The sequence below is a fragment of the Pan paniscus genome, chromosome 3 (genome assembly GCF_029289425.2).
Source record: "Pan paniscus chromosome 3, NHGRI_mPanPan1-v2.0_pri, whole genome shotgun sequence".
Taxonomy (NCBI): Eukaryota; Metazoa; Chordata; class Mammalia; order Primates; family Hominidae; genus Pan; species Pan paniscus.
In genome coordinates, this window is record NC_073252.2 from 5,275,756 (window position 1) to 5,302,161 (window position 26,406).

At 46.4% G+C, this 26,406-nt stretch overlaps 2 protein-coding genes across 5 annotated transcripts; one reads left to right on the top strand and one right to left on the bottom strand.

Moving 5' to 3' along the window:
- Positions 1-5,199: 5,199 nt before the first annotated feature.
- CYTL1 (cytokine like 1) lies at positions 5,200-10,303 on the bottom strand. Of its 2 annotated transcripts, none has more exons than XM_003816478.6 (4): positions 9,909-10,303; positions 7,750-7,794; positions 7,451-7,579; positions 5,200-5,848 (listed from the first exon to the last, which is right to left on the bottom strand). In XM_003816478.6, exons 1-4 carry the CDS (start codon positions 10,059-10,061, stop codon positions 5,765-5,767), a joined length of 411 nt encoding a protein of 136 aa, XP_003816526.2. In that variant the 5' UTR covers positions 10,062-10,303; the 3' UTR covers positions 5,200-5,764. The 2 variants fall into 2 exon arrangements, with proteins under 2 accessions (XP_003816526.2, XP_063459753.1); XM_063603683.1 differs by having other exon boundaries at positions 7,451-7,604; positions 9,909-10,203.
- Positions 10,101-24,856, top strand: STK32B (serine/threonine kinase 32B). 3 transcript variants are annotated; one of them, XM_063603684.1, is made up of 4 exons: positions 10,101-10,251; positions 10,539-10,612; positions 20,938-21,028; positions 24,034-24,856. In XM_063603684.1, coding segments are annotated over exons 1-4 (318 nt in total). In that variant the 3' UTR covers positions 24,036-24,856. The 3 variants fall into 3 exon arrangements, 1 of the variants encoding a protein (XP_063459754.1); XR_010111901.1 differs by adding an exon at positions 11,922-13,202 and having other exon boundaries at positions 10,140-10,251; positions 20,938-24,856; XR_010111900.1 differs by adding an exon at positions 11,259-13,202 and having other exon boundaries at positions 10,165-10,251; positions 20,938-24,856.
- The last annotated feature ends 1,550 nt before the right edge of the window (positions 24,857-26,406 follow it).

Consider the following 26,406-nt stretch of genomic DNA (forward strand, 5'->3'; position numbering starts at 1 on the left):
TGATGGGCATTTGGGTTATTTCCAGTCATTTGCTATTATAAACATTCTGCCATGAGCATCCTTAGACATATTTGCTGGTCCATAGGTAAAATAATTCATCTAGGGTACATTTTAGGGTTAAAACTTGCTGGGGTATAGGATATGCACATTTCTAAATTTTCTAGGTAACAATAAATTGTTTTTCCATGTAGCCATATTACTATCAGTATGTCATGTCCTGGTTGCCTTAGGTCCTCCTCAACACTTGATATTGTCAGATTTTGAATTTTTAAGCATGTTTGTAGCTATAAAATGATATTTACTTGAAACTTCACTTTTAGATCTAAAGATAGAGACAAACTGTCCTAATCCACTTATTCTAACTTCAGACCCTTCCTCTCCAGAGAAGAATAATTTCTAAACTCAGAATATGTATAACTGCCCAGGCCAGAGGAAGGATGCCCAATGCTGAGGAAGTGACAAAAACTTGAGCCCATGTTCTGACTTAGGAATGCCTTGAGCTGGATTGAGGCAGCAGAAGTGGGATTGGAATCAAATGAATTAAGAAGCAATGACTCTGGAGCAAGTTTCCTTGTCTTTGTGTGGCAGCCAGGAAATTATCGAAAAAATAAGCAGACTTGCATTTCAGGAATTTGATTGCAAACATTTTAGAAATGCATATCGAGTGCCCAAATAATGCCTGGGTTGCCTTCACCATGAAGAAACATAATCTAAGTTATGACTCTGCTGACTTGACCATTTTCCACATATTGGTACTCTATTTTTTTTTAATCTTCTGTCCTCTAACCCTTAATCGATGTCAGGACAGCCCTTTCCTCTATCCTGTGTGTTCTTGATCTGACAATCTACACAACTGAACATTCTGCAAATGCGGAAGGGGATTTTGCATTTTTAGCACTCTTGCAAATCAACTAGGCTTAAATGATGAGGATTTTTGCCTAATAATTCTCAGTTGGTTTAAATTGCCCCTGGGTGTGAAGGTGCAATGCTGATTTCAGCAGTCAAAGGACATGATCTGCCTTCCATTTTAATGGCTCACCTTGACCACTGTGCTGAGGATAAGCTGTGTTGGGGCAAGGATGGAAGCAGAGAGACCCTCTAGGTAGCCACTGCCGTAATCTGGGGAAACAAACTCGAGTGACCTTGGATCAGGTGGGCAGCTGGGGAAATGCTAAGAATTGGTCACATTCTGGGTTATTTAGACATTAGAGAGAGCAGGATTTCTGATGCCTTGGAAGTAGGTTATGGGAGAAAGAAAGGAGTCAAATTTAACACCATGCTTTTTGGTACAAGTGCAAAGATGGTCTCTAAAGCCACGAAGCATGAGATCCCAATGAGAGTAAAGAGCACACAGAGGAAAGGAAGGGAGTGAGGGCCGAGCTTAGATCACTCCAATGCCGAGAGGTCATGGGAAGAGAGGACCTAGCAGCAGAGGTGGAGAAGAAGTAGCCAGTGGAGTGGGAAGACTCAAAGAGGTGGCGCCCTGGACACAAAGTGAGAAAAGTACTTCAAGGAGGAGGAAGCAATCAGCTGGGGCAGGTTTGATGATGAGTATGATGAACATACAAGGATGAAATAAGTACAAGAGAGAAAGGTAGTCCAGAAAAGAGAGTTGTTCCTTCTAACGGGGATTCTGCAAAAGTTTCAGGGTACAAGTTACACTTAAGCAGTTGAAAGACCATAGGGGTTTCCAAGGGTGTGGGAGGTGGGAAGGCAGCCCGGCACGTGCTTAGACATGGAGGTAATGCTACATTCAGAAAATGCTTTGTTGTGAGAAGTGGGCATGTGTGTGGGAATAGGGGGAAAATAGTAGTGGGTGAGATCAGGGAAGGCCAAGGCCAGATGAGGTGAGTCTTTACAGGAGCAGCTGGTGGGCATGAAACAGAGGAATATTGGAAGCAGATTTGCACCATAGGAAGATTGCTCTGGCTTGTGGATGGAGGGTGGATTTGGAGGGAGGGAGGAAGACATGAGGACATACAGGAGGGAGCTGTTGCTGTTGTCCAGGTGGGAGGCTGGAACAAGGGTTTATGTTCAACTGTGCTCTTGTCTTGGAAAAGGGAGTGCATGGACTTTTGTACTGCAGGTACTGTCATCCAAAAGTAACCCTGGACTCTTCAGCAACTACTGCATTGGCTTTGATGGTAATTAGAGCTGATTAGAGCTCTTATTTCCATCAGAACCTATAAGTGCTTGAAATGTGTCAATTCATGTTATCTCCCAAATAAGCCTATGACATTTGTATTATTGTCATCCTTATTTCTCAGAGGAGAAAACCGAAGCACAAAGGTGCTAAGTAAATTGCGCACCCACACATAGCTAAGAAGCGACAGAGCTGGACGAAACCTCTGCACTCACCACTTCCGTGGCTGTGCTTTGTTTCACGAGGTGAGACAAATCAGCTGAGGAAGTAGAACATAGGCCCTAATGACTAACAAGCCTATGAAAAGCAAGTCCCGCTTCTGATGGGGAAGCCTTAGGGGAGAAGGACCAGTGACTGGCAGACCCTCACTTGGGACAAGAACTAATGCTGGGGTAAGACCCACCAGAGGATTGAGTCCTGAGCACAGACACACCTGGTGTTTGTTCTGAGAAGCTTCTGAACTAAGGCTGAGTCAGAAAAAGCCAATGGAGAAGTCAAGAGATACAGAGGAAACAGGGATAACCAGCTGGCTGTGCAGAAAGCTGAAGAAGGAGTCCAGGGTGGTGGCAATGGGCTGGGACACAGAGGGAGGAGCAGTGTCCTTGTTTTGTTACTGTTGTAACCCAAATCAAGGAGGCCCCTTCAGGAAGTGACAGCCTCCAACCATGTCCAATCCTTCTGCTTTGAAAGGCATTCTTCTTTACGTGACCCTGGTCATGCAACTAGTGATGGGGTAGGGATGTGCTGCCTGGTAGCCTTTACCGCAAGCAAGGCCATTTACATTTGGATCCCTCTACATTTTCAGCTCCATTTCTCAACCTCCCTAACCACATAATGGCATCCAAACCATGCCATTCACCTCCCCTGGAAGCCTCCATGCCTGTGGTGGTGCTATAGCTTCTGCCTCCACCCCTTTTCAGCTCAACAAGCTCCCCGTCACATTGCGAGTCCTTGCCCAAACTGCAGATCCTCTAAGAAATCTTTCTGCCCCTTATTTGCGCCTTCCTCTGCTCTCTTTCAGATTTTGCATTTGTCTCCCTTGGTAACCTAAAAAGGGAAATTCTTTACTTTTCATCTCAGTGTTTGTTGAGTTCATAGTAAGCACTTGGTAAATATTGAAGAAGTGAACAAATAAATGTCCTTTGAAGGAATGCAGATGGAGCTGGAGGCCATTATCCTTAGCAAACTAATGCAGGAAGAGAAAATCAAATATTGCGTGTTCTCATTTGTAAGTGGGAGCTAAATAATAAGAACACATAAACACTTAGTGGGGAGCAATAGACACAGGGGCCTACTAGAGGGTGGAGGGTGGGAGGAGGGAGAGGATCCAGAAAAATGACTAATAGACACTAGGCTTAATACCTGGGTGACAAAACAATCTGCACAACGAATCCCCATGACAAGAGTGTGCCTACATAACAAACCTGCACAGGTACCCCTGAACTTGAAAGTTTAAAAAAAAAATTTTTTTTAAACCACAAATAAATGTCTGAAATGCTTTAATTAGTTCTTGTCTTCACTGGTTTGCTTTTACTGCCTGGAACTAGCAAAGGGTTAGCAGAGCTATGAAATGACTGTCTCACTTGCCTGTTTGTCTGGAATCCCTTCACCACCACGTATTAGCTGTCTGGAGAAATCACTTAACCTTTGAACCCCATTGTGTTTCCTCCACTGTAAACCAGGGCGTATAGCCCCCATCCTGCAGCATCTTTGTGAAGAATCAGTGGCTAAGGAATGCTGTGTGCTGGGTTCCATGCCGCCATATTCAGTATCAGCCAGGAAGTAGTAGATGGTGGTGGTGGTGGTGGTGATTAAAAAAAGAGTCAGTCTGTTGCATTATTTTCCTTTGGAAAAAGGTTATTTATTGAAAAAGTGATTGTTGTGGGTTGAATTGTGTCTCCCAAAAAGATATGTTGAGTCTTAACCCTCTGTACTGTTAACATGACCTCATTTGGAAATAGGGTCTTTGTAGATGTTATCAGATTAGGATGGGATTATATTGGATGAGAGTGGCTCCTAATTTAATAGTCTTTTTATAAGAAGAAACAATTTTGAACACAGAGACACAGACACAGGGAGAACACCAGATGTTGATGGGGGCAGAAACTGAAGGGATGCATTTAAAAGCTGAGACATGGTGAAGATTGCCACCAATGGCCAGAAGCCAGGAAGAGATGAGGAAGAATCCTGTCCTAAAATCATCAGAGGGAGTGTGTCCCCGATGATGCCTTGATTTCAGAACTTCTAGCCTCCAGAACTATGAGACAATGCATTTCTCTTCTTTCAAGCCATATAGTTTGTGGTCCCGTGTTACGGCAGACGCAGAAACTAATAATTCTGTGGACTTGTGCTTCTAAATAGAAAATACAAACTTATAAATCTTTCTCATAAATCATCTGAGAAGTTAGAGGCATCTAGGATTAAGGAGGAAAATCCTGGTCTATATGTCGAGAAAAGAGTAAAAGAAGCCAAAAGACTCCAATACAACATGTGGAATTTAGCAAAATCAACATTTGAGATACTTTTTCAACAATCCCGTTTCTTAACTGAGATTTTATTGTTGGGTTCATAAATTAATTTAACAAGCATGTTTCACCTGCAGAGAGCCGGGGTGGCCACGCTGGGAAGAGTATGGGCTTTGGAGTTACACAGGCTTGGGTTCAGTCCAGGCTTCCCCACTTAGCAGCCAGTGGCCTCAGGCAAGTTACTTGACCTACATGAGCCTCAGCCTCCTTCTGTGCCCATCTCCGGGTTTGCTGTGTGGAGTCAATAGTTGATATTTGTGATAAGTGCAGCAAAGCACTGCCTGTGGGTATGATGCAATCTGCTCCCAACGTATATCTCCAAAGGAAACATCTGTCCTCAACAGAAATCAGAGCATCCCCAACACTTAAAGAGCAGACATTCATGCAGGTGGATGAAGCAGAACCAGAGACACTTGAGCTTGACTGAAAGAAGAAGAAAGTTGCATCATGCTTAGAGCAGGAGTTTTCAAGAGAAGTGTGAAAAAAACACAACCCTGACATCCACCTTGGACAGATACAACAGGACACATGTTTCTCATGTGAAGAGATTCTTTATTTGATTTTCATCACCTTTCAATGAAAGAGTAGGTCCTGTCAGCACTACGTAAAATATATATCTTAAGAACATTAATTTATTTTTAAATGAAAGACAGTGAAGAAAGTCTGTGTTAGAAAAAGGCATAATAGAAGCTTGGTTAAATGTAAGCAGGTTTCTATCAAGAAAGAATAAAAGTACCATTACTCCATTAAACCAGTAATAAAAACATACTATTGTGCATGTTTTCAAAATAGTTGTTCATAAAAGTGAAGCTTGTTAGTCCTTTTCTTCTTTTTAGTGACCAAATGAACATGCTGTGTATCTAACCATCCTGGCAAGACATGAGTCAAGGGAATGAGAAGCATGGTTGCTAACTCTATGCTCAAAGGAGGTTCCTGGGTAGGAATACCAGCCCTGTTTTCCAGAAGGTAGAGAGATACATAACAGTTTCAGATACAACTAACACAAGACCTGTGAGGGTCATGGCTCTGGCCCATTAAGTCTGGGTAGCTGACATAACTTCAGTTCTCTTGGGTTCTTTCTCTGGTCTGAGTTCCCTTAGCGCTGACGATCTGGCAGGACCGTAGTCACTGGGATTGGGTATTCCAAGGCATTGCAGTCATCCAACAGGAACACCAAATCCTGAAAAAGATGTGCAATGAGCAGGAAAGTTACTGAAGGTGGCCACGGAGTCCATATGCAACTGTAGGGCTCTTGGTTATCCTCAAAGGCCATTTAGTTGTTCCCCTTTCTGTAAAAACTTCCCATGCCTGACTCTCCCCAAAAAGGGCTAGTCACTTCTTGCTTCACATTCCAATAAAATTTCATTTTCATTTCACATAATTTTCACTTCACATTCCAATAAAATTTCATGTTTTATGGAATTCACACTTACATTGATTGACTAGATGGATAGATGAATGGGTGAGGGAGGGAATAAATGAATGAACCTTAGTTGCTGAGCAGCACCCTGGGTCAGGCATTGGAATGACCTCACTTCAGTCAATACCACTACTCATCACACTGTTATCATAATTGTATCAGCTTCCTATCTTCCCCCACAAACCAAAGGCAGCAGGGAGGAGGAGGAAACTGGGTGTGGGGGAAAATTCATAACACATCTTTCATACAGGATCAAGAAATTATAACTTAATAGCTAATTACTACAGTTTCCAGAGGAGCTTACTCTGGGCTAGGCATGGTGCTAGCAATTCCATATTTAGTCACCCTACTGGGCTTCTTAGGATCAAGGGAGTTACTGCAGTGCCCACACAAGGTAAGGGTGTAATTATTATCCACCTCATGAGATGGGCACTACCGTGTCCTCAGTTCAGGACTGAGGAAACTGTGCCTCAGAGGAGTGAAGGGACACTGCTGTGATTTGAATGTGGTCCCAAAAGTTTATGTGTTGGAAACTTAATCCCTCTGCCTTTGTACGTGAATTAATGTAGGCTTTGACTTAATGAATGGATTAATGAGGGCTCTGCTCTTATGAATGGATTAACGTCACTACCTTGGGAGAGGGTTGCTTATTGCAGGGGTGGCTTTGTTAAAAAAGTGAACTCTCTCTGGCTCTTACCCTCTTGCTGAGTGATGACCTCTGCCATGGTATGATGCAGCAAGAAGGCCCTCACCAGATGCCAGCACCATGCTCTTAGACTACCCCCCAGCCTCCTCCATAAGCTAAACAAACATTTTTTTAAAAAAATAACTGACCCAGTCTGTGATGTTATGTTATAGCAGCAGAAACAGACTAAGACAGGCACTCCCACTTGGGAAGCAGGGAGATACAGACCCAAGCTCAGGGCTCTCTGATGCTGAAGTCTGTGCCCTGCAATCACATGCCTCTACTTTCCACATTTTAACTATTGCTGATTTTCTGTCCTTTTACCCTCTCCTACCAGAATCCTCTTATCAGAGCACACCTGAACCTCCTCCTGCAGAGTCTCCTCTAACCTGCCTCACTTGGCTCCTGGCAGAGTCTATCTATGTGGCTGGGGTGTGGTCCTGGGGTGTAGCCCCTGCATCAGTGTGCAGCTCATGGACACAAAGGGCCTTGTCCTGAACCCCATCACCCAACAAGGCAACCATGGTTGAGAAAGGGCTTTGTGAACTGAAAGCATCTGCGAAACATCTCTGCTCCTCTTCCTTGTCACCATCTCCTCCCAACTCTCCTCTTTGAAAAGCTCAGAAAGTCTTGGCTGATAGCAAGTAGAAAATAGATTTTCAATGGCATCCACTTACTCTCCTGCAGAACGAGTTCATGATGGTGTATAGCTTCCGTGCTTTGTCCTTCAAGGAATCTACGTGGGCCACTTTCCAACACGGGGGCGAGGCCACAAAGTCCCGCAGCTTGTCCAGCACACAGTAATTCTGGGAGTGGGCAATGGGGAGGGGGCTTGTGGGAGAAGTCAGTAGCAAGAGGAACAGGGACTGAGCTGCATAAAATCTCTCCCTGACTCTGTGCCACACAGCCAGCAGCAGAGGTTCAGACCTGAGTCCCTCAGCCCAAGACCTCCCTCCCCCAGGGAGAACCCTCTTACATGTATGTCCAGGTACAGCCTGGGCAGGTATCTCACACACGGCTCCTGTGGAAAGGGATAAGGGGTTCTGGGATGCCCACAGGGGCATACCTGGTCACAAAAGGCTCCCTAGTGGCCCTCGCAACAGCCAGACCACCCCAGATCCCTGGGGCCCTCCCTGATGCTACGACATGCACAGTACTTTCTTGTGCCATACGTCACACTCCTCCAGAAATGGGCGACTGCGCTTCCGGAATTAGACTTTTAGAATACAACTTTTATATCATTTGCTATGAACTAGGGAGTTGTTTTATATGCATACCCATTCAGAAATATACATACACGTATATACATAAAAGCAGTCTTATAACTGTAATATAGAAATAGTGACATATAATACAGTAATACAAGTATACATACACAGTATATATGTACATCTATAAAACAGTTCTATAACTATTTAGTTATATAACAGTTGTATAAGTTAGTTATATAGTAACTTATATAATAATATACTTATATAATAACTTATATAAGTATATTAGCTATATAACAGTTGTATAACTGCATGTAATTATAGACATATATACTTACATAAGTACGATATATGTAATAATACCTATTGTTCTATAGGCATTCTATAGCTAATATGTAGTTGTATATAGTGTATAATATAGTAATATCGAAGTGCATAAATTTGCATACTTTTATATTTCTATATTGGGCTTCCGTTTTTGCACAGGGCTGAAGGTCAAAAGCCCTCGTGCTCTGCCCTCTCAGTAATCCCCGTGTGACCATGGGCAAGTGCCTTCCTTCAGTCCTCAGTTGTGAAATTAGAGATTTAGAATGCATAATCTTTCCACTTTCTTCCCGCTCTGTGGTTCAGAGCCTCTGAACTTTTTAAACCTTTTAAAATCAGATTCCTTTAAAAGATGATTGCTGTCTATATTCGATAACAAGAAACTTGTGGGTAAATTGTGGTGAAACTGTACAACAAAATGTTAAAACAAAAATTAACTTATTTGACAGTGTCATTAAAAAGTAAGTTGCAAAACTGCTTGTGCTGTTTGACCCAAATTTTGTTTACACACACACACACACACACACACAACACACACGTATTTGAATACCTATATGTAGACAGAAAGCTGAAATATGATCCTCCACAATGCTACAGCAGCAGCTACCTCTAGGTGGTAGAATTACAAGCAAGATTTTTTTTCTTCTTTGTACTTTATTTTCCAACTGTTCTACAAAGTACAATACTTTTATAATTAGGGAAAAAATACATGTTATTTAACTTTTAAAAAGAAAATACCAAGAAGGTGTTAGCTAGGCTGTTGTAAACCCCAATATCTGAGAAACATTATGTTTTGTTTGAAGCATTTGCAAGTGATTAAAAGACACTTTGAAACTTTACAAAAGCTTTTAATGAAGTTTAATGCATTTTGTTTCGACGGAGAAGCAGGCAGAGGCCTGGGTTCTAGTCCCCAAAAGCCCTCCCGGGACTTCTCCTCTCTGAGTCCCCAGGTCTGCCTCTGAAGATCGTGCTCACATCAGCTGGCATCTGTTGAGTACTTGTTCCTGTAGTCTTGGCTCTGTGAGCCGTGCCTGTGTTCACACCTGCCTTTGATCGTCAAAGCCACTCTAAGGGGAGGGGTGCTACTGTCATCCCATTTTACAGACAAGAAAACTGAGAGGCAGAGGCTGAGAAATTTGCCCGGGTCCCTCAGCAGATGAGGGGCGGAGGCCAGTTCTGTGAGCCACCTCTTAGGGCACACTCCTCACTAGGCTAACAAAAGGAATACACAAGCTTCATTCCTCCGTCCTCCTTAACTCTGATGGGGAGCTGTTTTTCTCCCCATCCTCCCACTCCGTTTTTTTTTCTTTTTTCTTTTTTCTTTTTTTTTTTTTTTACATTTTACAACAGATCCTTTGATATTTGCTAGTAAGTTACAAAAATTGTGATGTCTTTACTTTTTCTTGTGTTTTGAAGAAAGCAAACCATTGGTATCACATTTAAAAGGAGATGAATAAAACACAAATACTCTTGAGATTTACATTTACTAGAAAAGAAAAATATCCTTTTCTCTCTCTCTCTTTTTTTTTTTCGTCTAAAGGCAAGGGTTTAAGAACTGAGTCTGCCATGCACCCCTGTCCTGAGCGGGCGGGGGACTCACCGAGGGCTCCGAGACCTGCAGGAGCTGGAAGTCGCGGGTGATCTCCTGGCTCAGGGCCCGCATGCGGGAGTAGCAGGTCGGGGGAGTGGGCCGCGCGGCGGGGGCTCCCGCCAGGAGCAGCAGCAGCACGGGCAGAGGCCCAGGCGTCCTCATGGTGCCAGGCGATGGTGCAGCCTTGCCGCCCGCCCCTTTATGCAGGCTGGGGGTGGTCCAGGGCGGCTCCACGCCTCCACTTCCTGTGGGGCCAGCGCAGGCTGCGGTCCATCCAGGGTGGCAGAGAGGAAGCCAGCACGCCCACCGGGCAGGGCCGGGACAGGAATCTTCTCAGACACGAAAGCCCCAGGTTAAGAGGAGGGGCTGCCTGGAGGAGGGGGTGACAGAGGGTGGCTTTGCCTCCCCCACACTTTCAGCAAGAAATTTCTTTCTGCACAGGGACTTTTCCTGAAAAGGCAGGAACAGCAGATGGAGAGGGGTGGGGGATAAGAGGAGGACAGAGATGGAAGGAGGGGAGGGTCAGAGGAGAGGAGTGGGCAGTCAGGCCTGGGTTTGGATGGCACCGTTTGTCAAAATGGATATAGTGCCAGGAGGGAAAGGGACTAGCAGGGGATGACTGAGCATCCCTCCCTCCAGGCAGCCCGCAGTGGAGCAGGGATGCAGAGCTGCGGTCAGGCCACCGGTGTCCTCGTCCATCAATCGCTAACCAGGTAGGTGAGCCTTGGGCCAGGGCCCCCAGCCTCTCAGAAGCCGTGTGTGTCTCTCGGTCCAGAGGATGGGCTCACTGAGTGGCCGTATGTGTGGGGAGTGTGAGTACCCCCACCCTCTTCTACCTCAAGCTCCCAGCACAGGCCCCGAGGGAGAGCAGACCCTCAGGAAGGGTTAGTTTTCAAGAAGTGCATCTCCCTCAGGGCTGACTTCCCAAGACAGTGGCAGGTAAAGGTCTAGGCTCTCCACTTAGACGCCCTGGGTGCAAAGCAGGGTCACTGCCTTCTGGCTTTGACCTTGGGCAAGTTTCTTCAGTGTTTCCTCCATCTCCTTATCTGTGAGATGAGGATGGTGAGAATGGCTCACTCAAAAGGCCATAGTGAGGAATCAACGGGATACAGCATGACTGAGCAAGCCTCTTGCCAGGCCCATTGTGTGTTTCCAAGTGATCGGAGCTAACAGCACTGTCTCTGTTAAATCCAGCAAGTGTCTCTGTGAGGTAGGTGCCACAGAAAAGAGTCCCATTTTCCAGGTGGGAAAACTGAGGCTCAAGAGTTCCAGCAACTTGCTGGAGGTCACAAAGCTGGAGGCACATGGGTTGGGATGAGACTTCAGGCCCTGTCCTCCTGCCATTCTTCCACCCCACAGGGCAGGATGGGTGAGGAGCAGGACTCTTGCAGGCAGAGATGAGTTGGGGTCCTCGGGTTGCCCAAGATCAGGCAACAAGCAAGAAGGAACTGTCAAAAGGGAGAAGATTCTTCCTTAACACTGAACGTGACTTACATACCAGCAGCCACCAGGCCAGCTGCCATTGGGAATGCTATGAGCCTCACAGCCAGCCAATGAAGTGAATGGGGTTATTCCCATTTCCCAGGCAAGGAAACTGAGGGCCTCAGGGGATATGAAGCTGGGAAGAGCAGTGGAGCCCTGGAGCTATGTCTGGACCTTCCTGCCTCCAAAGCTTCCTCCAACAAGGGAGGAAAGGGGAGCATCCTGGGCAAGCTGCACATTCCCAGAACAAAACAACCAAAGACGCAGCCCACAGGGATGGGTGAACCAGAGCATGGCATCCTGGACACAGGGCTGGACTGAGGATCAACCACAGGGATGAAGCCCGGCTCCAGCTTGTCCCCACTGTATTTGCCAGGAGAAATCCCTTCTCGACCTGGCCTCCATTCCCTGTCTGTAAACAGGATAGCATCACGCTGGGCGATGTCTGAGGTTCCTTCCAGCCCCAGTGTTTTATTTATCTAGTTTCTGGTGGTAAAAGCCCTGGGCAGGGACTGTAAGCTGTGCCTTCCTGTTTTGTAGGTGAGAATGTGTTCTCTAAACACCTTTAGCAAGATGACATGGGGACCGCGGCCTTCAGGCAGAACTGTGTGTGCTTGGAGGTGGCAAATGGAGGCACAGATGTTTTCTTCTGGGTGAAGGAGTCTCCATCCACACTCCCTCCATGATAGTGCCTGGGGCATGGGCCTCCCTGGCAGAATAGCTGGCCCCAGCTGGGGACTCTAGGTCTGCTTTAAAATGCTCCAGGGCTTCTGGATGTGCTCATGGAATGGGCTTAAATTCAGAGCAGGGAAGAAAAACAAGCCCATGGACCAAACAAGTCCTGCACCATTAGATCAAGGAGACATTGCTGTGCTGGAAAACAGGAGTCGTTTGTGAGATAAATGTACTGCTGGGAGACTTGACCTTGTTCCACCCGCAATACCGTGTGCGGTTATTCATAGGACTTCTTGGGTAAATCAGCTGAGCTCAGAGCTGCAAGGAGGCTTATAGGCCTTCCCATTGAGCATGAGAATGAATGAGTAAGTGGCTGTAGCCATAAGCTGTCACTGGTACCAACTGAGACATGGTGGATGCTGGGCCCCTGAGAAGTCACAGTCAGTGGGGAGACAAGGAATGAGGCTGTTGTGCACTGGGCCAGGTGCAAGAGAATCGCCACCTCTCACTCTGCCAAGCCAGCAGTGGGATGAACGGGAAGAACCCCAGAGGAGAGGGTGCCTCGTGCTGATTCCCAGGGCAGATGGAGACGAGGAGGAACAGCCTGTGCCGAGCCCAACACACACAAGCTTGCATGCCGAGCCCAATGCATGGCAGTGTGCATCTGGGAATTCTGTCTGCTTTCTGGCCCTCTCCAGGGTTCCTCCACATCCTATGCATGATACATTGACTTGCCTCCTGGCATCTGTCTCCTTTAATGACCATGTCCTTCTCCAGGAGAGAAAGACAGTCTTTCTCATCTGTTTCTTGGCACCCAGCACGCAGCCAGGTAGAGCGGATGACCAGTAAGGTGTGGCTGAATGGACTTGGTGACTACTCGTGTTACTCAGAGATTAAGGCACAAGCCCACTAAGAAACCTACGCAGGACAGCCTGACGTGGCTCCCCACCAGGGGCTCCCTATGAGACGCTGCCCTGGATACAGGCTGGTGGACCCCTGCACGTGTGTTCTGTTCTCAAATGTCTCCTTCACCATGAATCACCTGCATCCTCCCACCAGCTCTCTCTCTGCCCCCTTCTGAGGCTCCTTCAGCAGTTGGCTGCTCCGAATGTTAAAAATCCAGGCAGGAATTTGCCCACAAATCAGGTAAGCCCTTGTCTCCGCCAAAAGGTCTCTTCTGGTTTTCTTAATGTCTTACGTCAGGCACGGACCCCATCATGCAGGAGAGCTGAAGAGTCAGAGTTAACGAGCAGGTGAACATTTCTGAGGTAGATATCGGCCATTGCCTTTGGATGGGTTCTTCATTTGCCAGATGCATGTCTATCTATTTATCGAGAGTCTATTGTGTGCCAGGCACTGAGATGGGTGAAAAGACAGAGAATGACAGAGTTGCTATCCTCTCGGAGGAGATTGATGAGGGCAGCTGACACTCTGGGTGAGTGGTGTGACGGCAGAAATCCTAGTGTTTCTGGAGCCCCTAACCCATCACTGGCAGCTGCTCCCTATCAGGTGAGAGCTGAGAGGTGACGATTGCAGTGGGGAAGCGGGGTAGGTATGAAGGCATGTGTGTGTATATGTGTGTGTGTGTCTGTGTCTCTGTGAAAGACAGAGAGTGAGGGAGATTGTAAGATATTGTGCTGCTGGCTTTGAAGATGGGAGAAGAGGCCACAAGCCAAGGAATTCAGGAGGCCTCTACAATGCAAAGAAAGATTCCTGCCTAGGGCCTCCAAAAGGGGCCCAGTTAGACCCCTTCTGAGCCCGGAATTGTAAGATCATAAATTCGTGATGCTTGGAGTCCCTCAGTTTGTGGTGATTTGTTACAGCAGCCACAGGAAACAAGCATACTGTCTCTCTGGGGTTTGGTAGAATAACAGAAATTAATGTGGGAACCTAGAAATTATCCAGATCTACCTGCCTGCTGCTTATCCTTCCTTTACAGTCTCCCTGTCAAGTGCTTGTCCAGAGTCTGCTTGCATACGTCCCTGGACAGAGAGCTCTTTGCCTCTTACAACTTCCTTCCAGTCTCTAGGCAGCTCCAAATTCTTCCCAGGGTGGAGATGAGATGTGATGACACCCTGGTGCAGGCCTTCAAATCCTGTAACTTCTTACGCAGAACAGACGTGTGGCGATGTTAAGACCATTCTCATTCTTCAATGTCTCTACCTCCACTCCTCCCTGCCCCTCAAAACAGAGTCAACTCTCTTTTGGAGCTACCATCCCCACTTCTTGAACCCTTTTAATGAGAAGTGGCCTCAAGACCCTTCAATTACATCACGATTAACGCCTCTCTGTCTAGAGCCCTATTTCCTCCCAGTGGCCATTTCTAAAGCAGAAATTCAATCTTGCTCCTCCTTGTTTCAAAGTCTCCCTGGCTCCCAGACACAAACCCTGCTGTGTGTCAATGAGTCTTACACTATGTGGGACCCAGACTGGAACACAACCCTTCCTGGGAGATCTGGTCAGAATGAGGCTATCAGCTCCTTGTTTTGAGCCTTTCCTATGTCAGTTAGGACTGTACGCTGTGTGTTACAGAAAATTCAGCATGAGACACCAAAGTCTGGGTTTTCTGGAAAGTGCAATTTGAAAATATAGAGGGAATCTGGAGCTCAGGAATGGTTTGATCCAGGAACTCAATGAAGTCACTAAGAAATTATCTCTTTCTCTGTTCTATATTGTGATAGTGTTTTCATGTGTCATCTTGACTAGGCTACCATCCTCAGTTATTCTAACACTAATCCAGATGTTACTGTGATGGTATTTGTAGATGTAATTAGAGTCCTTATGCAATAAGCTCTATGTAAGGGAGATGATTTTAGATACTCTGGGTAGGCCTGATTTACTCAGTTGGAAGGTCTTAAGAGCAGAGCCAAGGCTTCCCTGAGGAAGAAAGAGTTCTGCCTGTGGAGTAGCTTTGTCTGTTCTGGTGATTCCAGTTTGCACTTCCTGAAAGCCTACCCTACTACAACTTTGTACTTGGCCAGTGTCCACAATCATGCAAGCCAATTCCTTGTACTAAATCTCTTAATATCTCTCTGCCACTGGTCATGCTTCTTGGGTTGAGCTCTAACTGACACATATACCATTAGCTCCATCCCAAAGCCAGGCCCTGTCCTGAGATGTAGGGTCTCCCTTGTGACCACTGAAGAAAGTCCTGAGCTTTGTGCTGGAAGCGGACCCTGCCTATGCCCTGTCCAAGCCTCCTCAGCCCTGACATTTAAGGGCAGGTGGGCTAGGCTTCACCTGCCAGCACCACCCTCTGCCTCAGGCCTTCCTCTGGCCATAGGTGCCTGTTCTGCCCACGTTAGAGCAAGCCAGAGTATTGGGGACTTTTAATGCCTCCCAGAAGTAGCCCTCAACCGATGATTCATAAAAGTTGGGAAGAGTCTGGCTTCTGGTTAAAAATCTGTGTGTCATCCATGGGCAGTTACAATGGCTTTACACAACAGGCCCCCAAGGGGATCAGGGGAGCTGCCCCCCCAACCCCAGGCTTGGGACACAGCCAGAGCTTTGCATGCAATCTCTGAAGGGAGTTGCTGTAAAACGCTCAGGCCCCCAGGCTAGCCAAACCCTTTACCTATTTGCCTGGCACCTTCATTCGTGGGTCTCTTTATCTGAGGACTTGGGCCAGGTCCTCCCCAGGCGCCTCTGCAGAGACCTCCGAGTATGGGAGGGGGGAATCCTTGACACCCCTTCCCCCTTCTCTGACTCACAACCCAGCACTTTTCTACTTGGGGCCGTTTCCCTGCCTCCCCCTCCCCCGTGGTCCATAGACCAGCAGGAACCTTTTGTTGGGGCTCCCTCAACAGTGAGACGACCCCCACCTCCACATCTGTGCTGGTCCACTTGATCCCCCATAGTGACGTGAGGATGTGAGGAAGCACCCGTCCAGGGGGGAGGTGGAACGGGGGAGCTGGGCTTCCTCTGGTTTGGCCTCTTCCTTAGACCATTGCAGTAAGTGACCAAAGGCTTAACTCTCATTTTTGGCTCTTGCTTTAACTTGGCTGCTTAGACACCTGCAGCTCAGCTCTGTCTCCGCTCAGCTGAGCTCCTAACTCATTGGTGTGTAAATATCCTTACTCCTTTACCCTGTTGGTGGGATAACTCTGAGGTGAATTCTACAGGGTCTCCGAAAGTCCCCCAGCAGGATCAAGCTCTAGGGGTCCACAGTGAGAACTTGCTTGATGGTAATCCATGGATGTATTGGCTTTCTGTCCTTCTCTGTCTCATGTTCCCATTTCTCTACAAGTGTTTTCTGGGCTCGCTCTCAAAGAAACGTCTTGCACTCAAATCCTTGTCTCAGAGTCAGCTTTTGGGGAAACTCAAACTGAGACTATGGTACTGGCCCAACAGAGGAGTCCCCTCTAAACTATGACAAGAACAATGTGATCACACATATTGGCCTAGCCCACTAATGGGCCATGAAGGTGAGACACCCTGGAATGGGGTAAGTGAGATGGGGCGGAGACATTACCACAATGTGAAGTACGCTTGTCTCTTTCTCTAACACAGCCCAGGGTGGTCCAGGACACCATGTCCCATGACCGACACCTCTCTTAAGCCGCCTCCCTTCCAGGCCTCCACGACTCCCTCCCAGTGCAGACCTTATCCCAGCAGCAGACATACACAGGATGAGGAGATCCTTCCAGCAGATACCAAACCGCAGCTGCCCATTGCTTAAGTACCTTCTGTTTTCTTCTTGTGATCTAATATTTTCAGGATCTGAGACTTTTAAAAATCATTTCAGGAGAAAGAGCATTTAACCCTTTCCTGCAAGCTGTTCAGACAGGCATATTCCAATAAGTGATACAGGTAACCAGGGAAATACTCTTGGTTTTCAGTCCTGAGGGGTTATGGGATGTTCCCAGTTGTATTAGTCCAATCTCATGATGCTATGAATTACCCAAGACTGGGTAATTTATAGGAAAAGAGCTTTAATTGATTCCCAGTTCTGCATGGCTGGGGAGGCCTCAGGAAACTTACAATCACGGCAGAAGGCATCTCTTAGCAAGGTGGCAGGAGAGAGAATAAGAACCGAGCAAAGGGGGAATCCCCTTATAAAACCATCAGATCTTGTGAGAACTCACTCACTATCATGAGAACAGTATAAGAGAAACCACTCCCATGATTCAGTTATCTCCACTTGTTCATGCTCTCGACACATGGGGATTATTACAATTCAAGGGGAGATTTGGGTGGGGACAGAGAGCCAAACCATATCACCAGTGAACTGTAAGAAACAGCAACCTGCTGTTGGCTCTGGCCTCTTGTGACATGGCTGGAACACAGACTATCACCTCTCCTGCCTGCTCCCTGTGTTCCCATCCTGTGCCCACTTGTGGTGGAAACCCAGGCTGAAATGGACATCACCATTCTCAAATGTCCTCTGTTGCCCAACCTGCAGCCAATAGCTGTCTTTGACAAGGATTAGAAGAGTCCAGCAGCAGCTTCCATCTTTTTTAGAAAACATTGCACTAGACCACACGAAGAGTCTGAGTGCTAAGGTAAGAGCCTAGCATTGAACACATCAGTGCTTGCAAAGAGGCTACCTCTTGTTCCCTCACTTCTGCCTGCATTTGAGGTCAGGAGCCACTAATCAAGCTGACAGCCAGGAGGTGTTGGGGTTGGGGTAGACTGAATAACTAGCCGGACATCGCCTCTGGTGCTCCTGTTGATATTGGTATTCCTTTGGTTAAAAGTAACACATCTTCCCCTGTTTATGTGATGTGTTTTTGAGCTTGTTGCTTTTGCTCTTGGCAAACCCAGGTGGAAAGTTGGCCCACACGGCCCAGAGTGAAGGAATGAACACAAACACCAAGGCTGGGCTTTGCTTTTGGGCAGAGATTATGAAAAGCGATTCATGTTTTAGAAGAGAGATTCCTTCATAAGCCCCCAAAACATGGATTTGAACTTTAATGAGAAACAGCAGGCAGGAGGAGCTGTGTCCCAAACATTCCCCCAGGCCTGGTACACAGAAAGGACTCAGAGAAAGTCCTTCAAGAAGAGTTCCAGCTTGTCCTAGGAGAAAGACTATGGGCTTTGGAGTAATACAGACTTTAGTTTAGATCTCACTTATGTTACCATGCAGCTGTGCAAATGTGGCCATTACTCATCCTCCTTTGATGTGGGGTTTATACCACTTATTGCACAGTTTTTGTGAAGAAGAAAGAAACATGAAAAGCTGGAGTGACTGTGGTTTTTGTTTTTGTTCTTTCTGGTTATCAACCCTGTTCCATAATCCCATCCTGGTCTACTTCCTCCCTCCTGCTACAGGAGTGATGATGGGCCCATGGCCCAGGAGGGACTAATCAGTGTCTCTACCTGGGGTTGAAAGATGCACACAGCATGAGAGCTGCCCTCTCATGCCCCTACCATGGCTATGTGGTTGCCAGCAGTTAAGTCTTTTGCTCTGGAGTGTGCAAGACCAGGAGGTACACAAGCAGAGCTGAGAGATGGATGGAGGAAGAGGATCTGAAGGGGCTGCATTCCTGCTTCCAGACCCAGAGGCTGAGACCTGCGTCTCCTTCTTGGACATCATCAGCTGCCCTGCGGTCATTTCTGGCTACAGAGCTAATGCAGAGTTCCTTCAGCTTGAGCTGATTTCAGCGAGGTTTCTTTCTGTCCCTCACAAATGAAAGAGTCTGACCAATACAGCATCCAGCAGAGTGCTCGGCGTGGAGCTGGAGTTCTTACAGCAGTTACTTTGTTTTTAGAGACAGGGCCTCCTTCTGTCACGGAGGCTGGAGTGCAGTGGAGCGATCTTAGCTCACTGCAGCCTCAACCTCATGGGCTTAAGTCATCCTCTTGCCTCAGGAGGATCTGGGACTACAGGAGTAGCTGGGACTACAGGGGCTCACCACCACACCCAGCTAACTTAGTTACTTTTCTTGGATGATTTTCTATTTGTGTGACTCCTCAGTGCTGGTCATCAAATATGTTCAGTTCTTTCTCTCCTGGTCCCAGGCCAGGATTAAGTTTCCCTGTCCCCTTGAAGTTACATACAGCAACATAGGTTATTTTATACAAAGTGACGTAAGAGAAAGTGATGGGTTTACTTCCAGGCAGCAGCTGTAAGAGCCTGTGCTTCCTTTTCTACATGCTCTATGATGCTATTGCTTTCTCTCTGCCATGGGACCACCCAAGTTTTGCTTGGGCTTTGCTTTTGGGCAGAGATTATGAAAAGCAATTCATGTGCTTGATGCTCTATCAGCCTCAAACTGCGATGGAGAAGACCCAGAGTGATGTCCCAGACAATCTGTGGTAAGGACTAGGAGTTGTTTGTTACAGCAGTGTAATCTAGCCCATCCTGACTGTGGCAGGCAGAATTCTACAATGACCCCTGTATTAGTTCATTCTCACACTACCATAAAGAAATACCTGAGACTAGGTAATTTATAAAGAAAAGAGGTTTAATTGGCTTATGGTTCGGTAAGCTATACAGGAAGCATGACGCTGCCATCTGCTCAGCCTCAGGAAACTTACAACCTGGTGGAAGGCAAAGGGGGAGCCAGCACATCACATGGCCGGAACAAGAGGCAGGAGGTGCCACACACTTTTAAACAACCGGGTCTCAGGAGAACTCACTATCATGATGACAACATCAAGGGAGATGGTGCTAAACCATTCAGGAGAAACCATCCCCATGATCCAATCACCTTCCACCAGTCCCCACCTCCAACACTAGGGATTACAATTGAACATGAGATTTGGGTGGAGACACAGATCCTAACCATATCATCCCCAGTGACCCTTGCAGAACCCCCTCCACTGAATTGGGGGTAGGCCTATGAATAGGATGAGATCTCTCCTGTGGTTAGGTTAGTTACATGGCAAAGGGATCTTGCAGTAGTAATAAAGGTCACTTGATCAAAAGAGAGATAAGCCAGGTGATCCTAATGCAATCACACGAACCCTTTTAAAACAGTAAGTGTTGCAGGCTGGGAGCAGATGAGGGAGTCAGAGAAATTTCAGGTGTGGAAAACATTCAACCCAGTGTTGCTGGCTTGACAGTGGAGGGAGACACAAGAGAACGGATGCTGGTGGCCCTCAGAAGTAGACAGTGGCCCCTGATTGACACCAGCAAGGAAATGGGAACCTGAGACCTAGGGCTGTAAGCAATGGGGCTCTGTTAACAATCTGACACAACCAGGAAAGGTCTGTTAACAACCCATACAGCCTGGAAGCCGGTCCTCCCCGATGGCTCCTGCAGACGAACCCAGGCCGGCCGACACCTTGATTTTGGCCTTGTGAGAGCCAGAGCAGGGAACTCAGCAGACTCCCACCCAGGCGCCCATCTCCAGAGCTGCAAGCTGATAAATGGTATTGTTTAAGCCTTCAAGTTGGTGGTCATTTGTTACACAGTAATATGGTTAAATTTTGTGTTCCCGCCCAAATCTCATCTTGAATTGTAATCCCCATAATCTCCACGTGTCAAGGAAGAGACCAGGTGGAGGTAATTGAATAATGGGAGTGGTTTCCCCATGCTATTCTCATGATAGTGAATGAGTTTTCATGAGATCTGATGGTTTTATAAGGGGCTCTTCCCGCTTTGCTCAGCACTTTCTTTTCTGTGTCCTTGTGAAGAAAGTGCCTTGCTTCCCCTTCACCTTCCACCATGATGGTTAAGTTTCCTGAGGTCTTCCCAGCCACGCTGAACTGTGAGTCAATGAAACCTCTTTCCTTTATAAATTACCCAGTCTTGAGCAGTTCTTTATAGCAGTGTGAAAACGGACTAATACACACAGCAACTCATTAGAAAACCAATACATGGACTAATGCACTATTATTCGAGGTTATTCACTGAGGTTGATGATTTTTCAAGCTAGTAACACATGTGCCATATTACCCATGCTGCCTTCTAAGGATGTGTCAATTTCTTTATCAGATTTGGGATTTCCTGATAGCAGGAGCTGAGCTGGTCATCTCCGGATCCCCCAGACCTAGCATGGATACCGAATGGAATACTTTTAGAAGATGTGAGTAGCACCTGGTAACACTGTGAAGTTGATGAAACTTTTCTGCCATGCTGTCATATCCTGGCATGATAGTCTGGGTGCCGGGAAACGAACAATAGCTAATGTGGATACAGTGTGAGCTGGGTGTCTGGTGCTTGGGGCACTAGGCACTTTAACCAAAGCAATCCTCATAAAAACCTTACAAGGTAGGAGTTGGTATTATCACAGCCTCAATTCACAGAAGAGGAACCAGAGGGTGGGAAGTTAAGTAACTTGCTCAAGGTCATACCATTAATTAATAGTGGAGCCCAGGTTCAAACCTAGACAGCTAGGTTCAATCTGTGTTCCCAACCACCACATCTTCCTGCCACTTAAGACGAGGGACTCAATACATATTCACTGAAGGCAAGAAGGAAAAAAAGTAATTTACATGAATGCTAACAAGCTGTATTAGGTTCTCCTAAGAAAAAGAATGTGTGTATGTATAGACACATGCACACACACACACATCTATACATATACATGGAGAGAGAGAGAGAAGACTGATTTTAAGTAATTGAGTCAATTAAATAATTGATTTTAAATAACTGTGGAAGCTCAGCAAATCCAAATTTTGCAAGGCAGACTGACAGGCTGGAGACCCAGGGGAGAGGTGATGTTGAAGCTCTAGTCCAAAGGTTATCCAGAGGCTGAATTTTCTTGCTCTTGGTGGGTCTCAGACTTTTTCTGAGCCTTCAACTGATTGGATGAGGCCCACCCACATGATGGAGTGTCATCTGCTTTATTTAAAATGTACTGATTTAAATGTTCATCTCATGTTAAAAACCCCTTCACAGAAACATCTGGAATAATGCTTGACCAAATACCTGAGTACAGACTGTGACCCAGTCAAGCTGACACATGAAATTAACCATCACACTGTCGGACTCTGGGCAAGGGCCTCACTTATCTTTGAACTTTACTTTCCTTGGAAAATGAGGGATGACTTTATTTAGAGGGTTTGAGGCCAGTCTGGGCAACATAGTAAGACATCATCTCTGGTATAAAAAAACAAAACTTAGCTGGGTATGGTGGCATGTGCCTGTGGTCCTAGCTACTGGGGAGGCTGAGGCGGGAGGATCACCTGACTCCAAGAGGTCGAGGCTGGAGTAAGCAGTGATCACATCACTGCACTCCAGTCTAGGAGACTCTGTCTCCAAAAAAAAAAAAAAAAAGATAAATATGTTTGGAGTCTGTTCTCCATTATAAATTTGGTGATTCATTGCTATTAAGGGGCCAATCATGCAAATGCCAAGTCCTCTTTGCCCAGGGACGTAAGAAGCTGCACGTTACAGAGGCCCAAATGTGGGTTCATGGGCAGGTCGGGGTCCCACTTAGCAGGCCTGTGATATCGAGAAGGTGCTTGACACCACGGCCTCAGTCCCCTCCTCAGATCCCTCACCCAGTTGTGGGTGTGAGGATTTAAGTGGAGGCCCAGTTTCAGACAGAGAGTGGCTGCTCACTCAAGGCTGGCGGCTGTCCCCAGATCTGTGTCTCTAGAGCACTTAGAAAATTCCCCAACTGGGAACAGATACCACCTTGCATTACAGACTGTATGTTTTTTACCCTTTGTTTTGCTAATAGAATGCTGAATGATTCACCAAGCAGACTTTTTAAAACAAATTAACAGAATTGACTTAGCTAAACAAATACGTTTTTTGTATCAGTTGCATATACAATGATATATAGGTCCTTTGAAATTAGAACTTGAGACTAGTAGCCAGTTATGACTCCTGAGCTCCTACAAGGAAAAAAAAAAAAAAACCTCGCCGGGCGCAGTGGCTCACACCTGTAATCTCAGCATTTTGGGAGGCCAAGATGGGCAGATCACTTGAGGTCAGGAGTTCGAGAGCAGTCTGGCCAACGTGGTGAAACCCCGTCTCTACTAAAATACAAAAATTAGCTGGGCGTGGTGGTGCACAACTGTAGTCCCAGCTACTCAGGAGGCTGAGGTGGGAGAATTGCTTCGACCCCGGGAGGCTGAGGTTGCAGGCAGTTAGCCGAGATTGTGCCATTGCACTCCAGCCTGGACGGCAAAGCAAGACTCCATCTCAAAAAAAAAAAAAAAAGAAGAAAGAGAAAGAAAAGAAAAAAACCCCTAAACTGCATTTTCCATCTTTAATGATTTCTGTTATAATGAAAGATGACCAGTTTCTAGAGCTATATTATTTTCCCCCATACCTATGAAAAAAATTTTTATTGTAGTAAAATATGCATAATATAAAATTTATCATTTTGACAATTTTTACAATTTGGTCTTAAATACATTCACATTGTTGTACAACCATCACCACCATCTACCTCTAGAACTTTCTCATCTTCCCAAACTGAAACTGTCCCCATTAAACACTAACTCCCCACTCCTCGCTCCCTCCAGACCCTGGCAACCACCCTTCTATTTTCTGTCCTTTAGAGGCCCAGTTTGATTTAAAGGTTTAAACTCAAACCAGACAGTTGAACTCTCTGAGCTCGCAGACCAGCTCTTTCCCTTCCCAGCTGTGCGACTTTATCTCCTTTCTTCATCTATAAAATGGAGGCTACACTTTTACCTCTCACATGGGGCTGAGAGAGGATTAAATGGTCAATATTTCCAAAGGCCCGAGGCTACTGCTGGTGTAAGGTAAGTACTGGAGATTTGCTATTATTATTTATGTAACTTCCAGCCCCACAAACACAGTCCCCAACCACCAAACACCCCACACACTAGCCTATAAGAGCCCCAGGGTCAGCGGCCTCATGGAAGGAAGAGAACGCTGGCGGAATGAGGGAATGAATGATGCCCTTGATTGCCTTTCCACTTACAACATGTAGGTGATATGGCGTCCACAGCTGCAGCACGGTCACCATAAACAAGCATTTCCCCAGCTGGGCCATGGCCCGTGGAAACCCTGCTTCTCCCTCCAGGTTCCTGTGGACTCCAGCTTCTGGGAAGGTAAGGCTTCCTCCCTCGGGAAGCATTTTGAGTGTTTTGGCCTGTGTCCTTTCAGGAAGCCCCGTAGCCAACACACACCCCAGGGCAGGAAGTGGGCGAGAACAACTTAAACCTTGGACAGAAAGCAATTCAGAAACTGGCTCAGCCTCTTCTCGTTGCTGGCACGGCAAGCAGTGTTAAGTGTGAGCAATTTTTTTTGTTTTGTTTTGAATTTGAATGGTTCCTTTTTCTCCTTCATGAGGAGGCCATGGTTTCTGAGAGTGGGGCTTGCATGTGGCAAAGAATAAGGACGGCAAGAAGGGCGGAAGCACCCCTGAGCACTGCAGCCGCTACTTCCAGTGCACTCTCTGTTTACAACCGCCCTGGGAGACGAGAAGAAAACCCCCAGATTATACTTGAAACGCTGAGGCTGGAAGAGGTAGACAAGATGTGGCAAAGTCACACAGCTGCCAACTGATGGGCTGGCCTGCTGGATCCCAGAGCCAACATTCTTTGTGGTAGGGGAGGTGTCTAAACCATCTTTTTTTGCTGGGGACATGCAAATACATGGAAACTCACACCGGCTGTGTACTTCTCACAAACTTTCAAAAGGTGTTTTGTGAATTGAGCTAAATTCACTGCTGTTCAGGAGATGTGAGGCCCTAAACATGGTATAAAATTCTGTAATGGACACTTTACAAAAGAAGAAGAAAAGGGAAAAAAGCAGATTGAGAAATGTCACATACGTTTCCAGGCGGGGACATAGGTTTCATGCTGTTACGCAGCTTTCCTAATTCCATTTCACCTAGCTGGAGCTTTGGACTCTTATGTAAAGTTCCTTATTCATTTGTTCAGCAGAGATTTATTAAGCAGCCACTGCGACTCTTGCAACTACAGAATTAGTCTTTTGAAAAATGAACCAGAAAATGTATGGAAATTAATCCTGCCTTTCTCACCAAACACACTGTAGTGATAACCTCTCTCATACGTGGGCGTCAAATGTTTACAAAACTTGTGCCTTCCATCTGTCACTTTCCTGCTGGCCGCTGGGCCTCCGCACACACAGTTCCCCTGCCTGCAGCACTCCAAAAATATTCTATGTGCTCCCCTCCCTACAAATATTTGATGAAGGAATAGCAGAAAGAACACATTCTTTCCATGGTTTATATAAGCACCACACTCCTGCCAGGGCTATCTGTCTCAGCTTTTTCCTTTTCACGATGAATAGTACCACAGTTTGTGCCTGATGCTCTGCAGAAATTGATCTTAACACTTAAAAACAACTTTGCCTGTTGGGTACATGTCAGATGTTTTACAGAGTAATCTTCACGTTTTCCTGCTTGAGCGATATATTCAGACATCCCCACACTCATTCAGCTGATGGGAATGTTGCTCTCAGCCCTTGAACAAATCAATCAGGTAGGCTGGAGGGGCATCTTGGATTCTTCTCCAGGCTCCATCGTCAGACACTGGTTCAAAATGAATGTTCATGGCAGCCTGGTCATAGAAGTCCTGGGGTAATGTCAGTAGCACTTGATTTACTGGGCTTTTCCCTGCTGGGATCTGCTCCCGGCCACTCCACTGGCCATCAACGACTTCCTTTGAATGGTGGTAACAATGCATTTTCACGGTTAGATGTAGATTTTGTCCTGGAGTCCCATCAGTACCTCCCTGATGTCTGGAAACCTGTGCCCCATGGATTGGCTCCAATGGGGAGGTATTTTAGAGGAATGTGGAGCCCTGCAGGCCTTGGCTCGATATGCTTGGTCCAGCCACTTACCAGCAACAGAACTTCAGAACCACGTTGCTTCATAGCATCATGAAGTTGTTACGCACCACACACCTTTTCCTTTTCATTTTATCCCCAGCACCTGGCAGTGCCTGTTGCATAGTCTGCATGTACATTCATTGAAGACATGAATCTGTGAATCAACTTCTTAGCCTTATTCTCACATATTATAATGGAAAAATAATCTTTCTAGCTTGAGTAAATGATTAAGAAGATGTTTGCAACATGCTTAATTATAGAGCTCGACACATAGTAATTGCTCAATGAGTGGGTAATGGGCTGGCATATCACACAGCAGGAGAGGCAGGAGGGATGAAAGGGGGACGATATGCTCGACTATGCCTGGCTCCTGAATATTTTGGGTGAAGACCCCCACCCACACATGTGCCTGCACCTCACCATAGGCTGCCCAAAGTGCTGCCCTGGCAGGTGAGGCACTCTGCTCTTTGTCAGAGTCAGGGATTAGGATGGAGTCGCTTCCAGATGAGGAGACGGTGGAGACTGACATTGGAGGCTGGGCGATGGACTTCCCAGCAGAGATGTGCATGCATACTCAACGAGCTGAAGGATCTTTTTAAACATTCGTATTCAAAGTCTGTACAATTAGAATGTATTTTCATCAGAAATGCAAATTAAAGGATCTGTAAATTTTTTTTTTTT

What these genes read in the sequence shown, in the direction of transcription:
- CYTL1 (XM_003816478.6), bottom strand. Translation starts at nt 10,061, where the DNA reads ATGAGGACGCCTGGGCCTCTGCCCGTGCTGCTGCTGCTCCTGGCGGGA. An exon ending in TGCAGGTCTCGGAGCCCTCG is followed by an intron (nt 7,795 to 9,908) that starts GTGAGTCCCCCG and finishes CCCTTTCCACAG; the next exon opens with GAGCCGTGTGTGAGATACCT. An exon ending in GGCTGTACCTGGACATACAT is followed by an intron (nt 7,580 to 7,749) that starts GTAAGAGGGTTC and finishes GCCCACTCCCAG; the next exon opens with AATTACTGTGTGCTGGACAA.
- STK32B (XM_063603684.1), top strand. Translation starts at nt 10,101, where the DNA reads ATGCAGGCTGGGGGTGGTCCAGGGCGGCTCCACGCCTCCACTTCCTGT. An exon ending in CTCAGACACGAAAGCCCCAG is followed by an intron (nt 10,252 to 10,538) that starts GTTAAGAGGAGG and finishes CCCTCCCTCCAG; the next exon opens with GCAGCCCGCAGTGGAGCAGG. An exon ending in GTCCATCAATCGCTAACCAG is followed by an intron (nt 10,613 to 20,937) that starts GTAGGTGAGCCT and finishes TTTCTTTATCAG; the next exon opens with ATTTGGGATTTCCTGATAGC.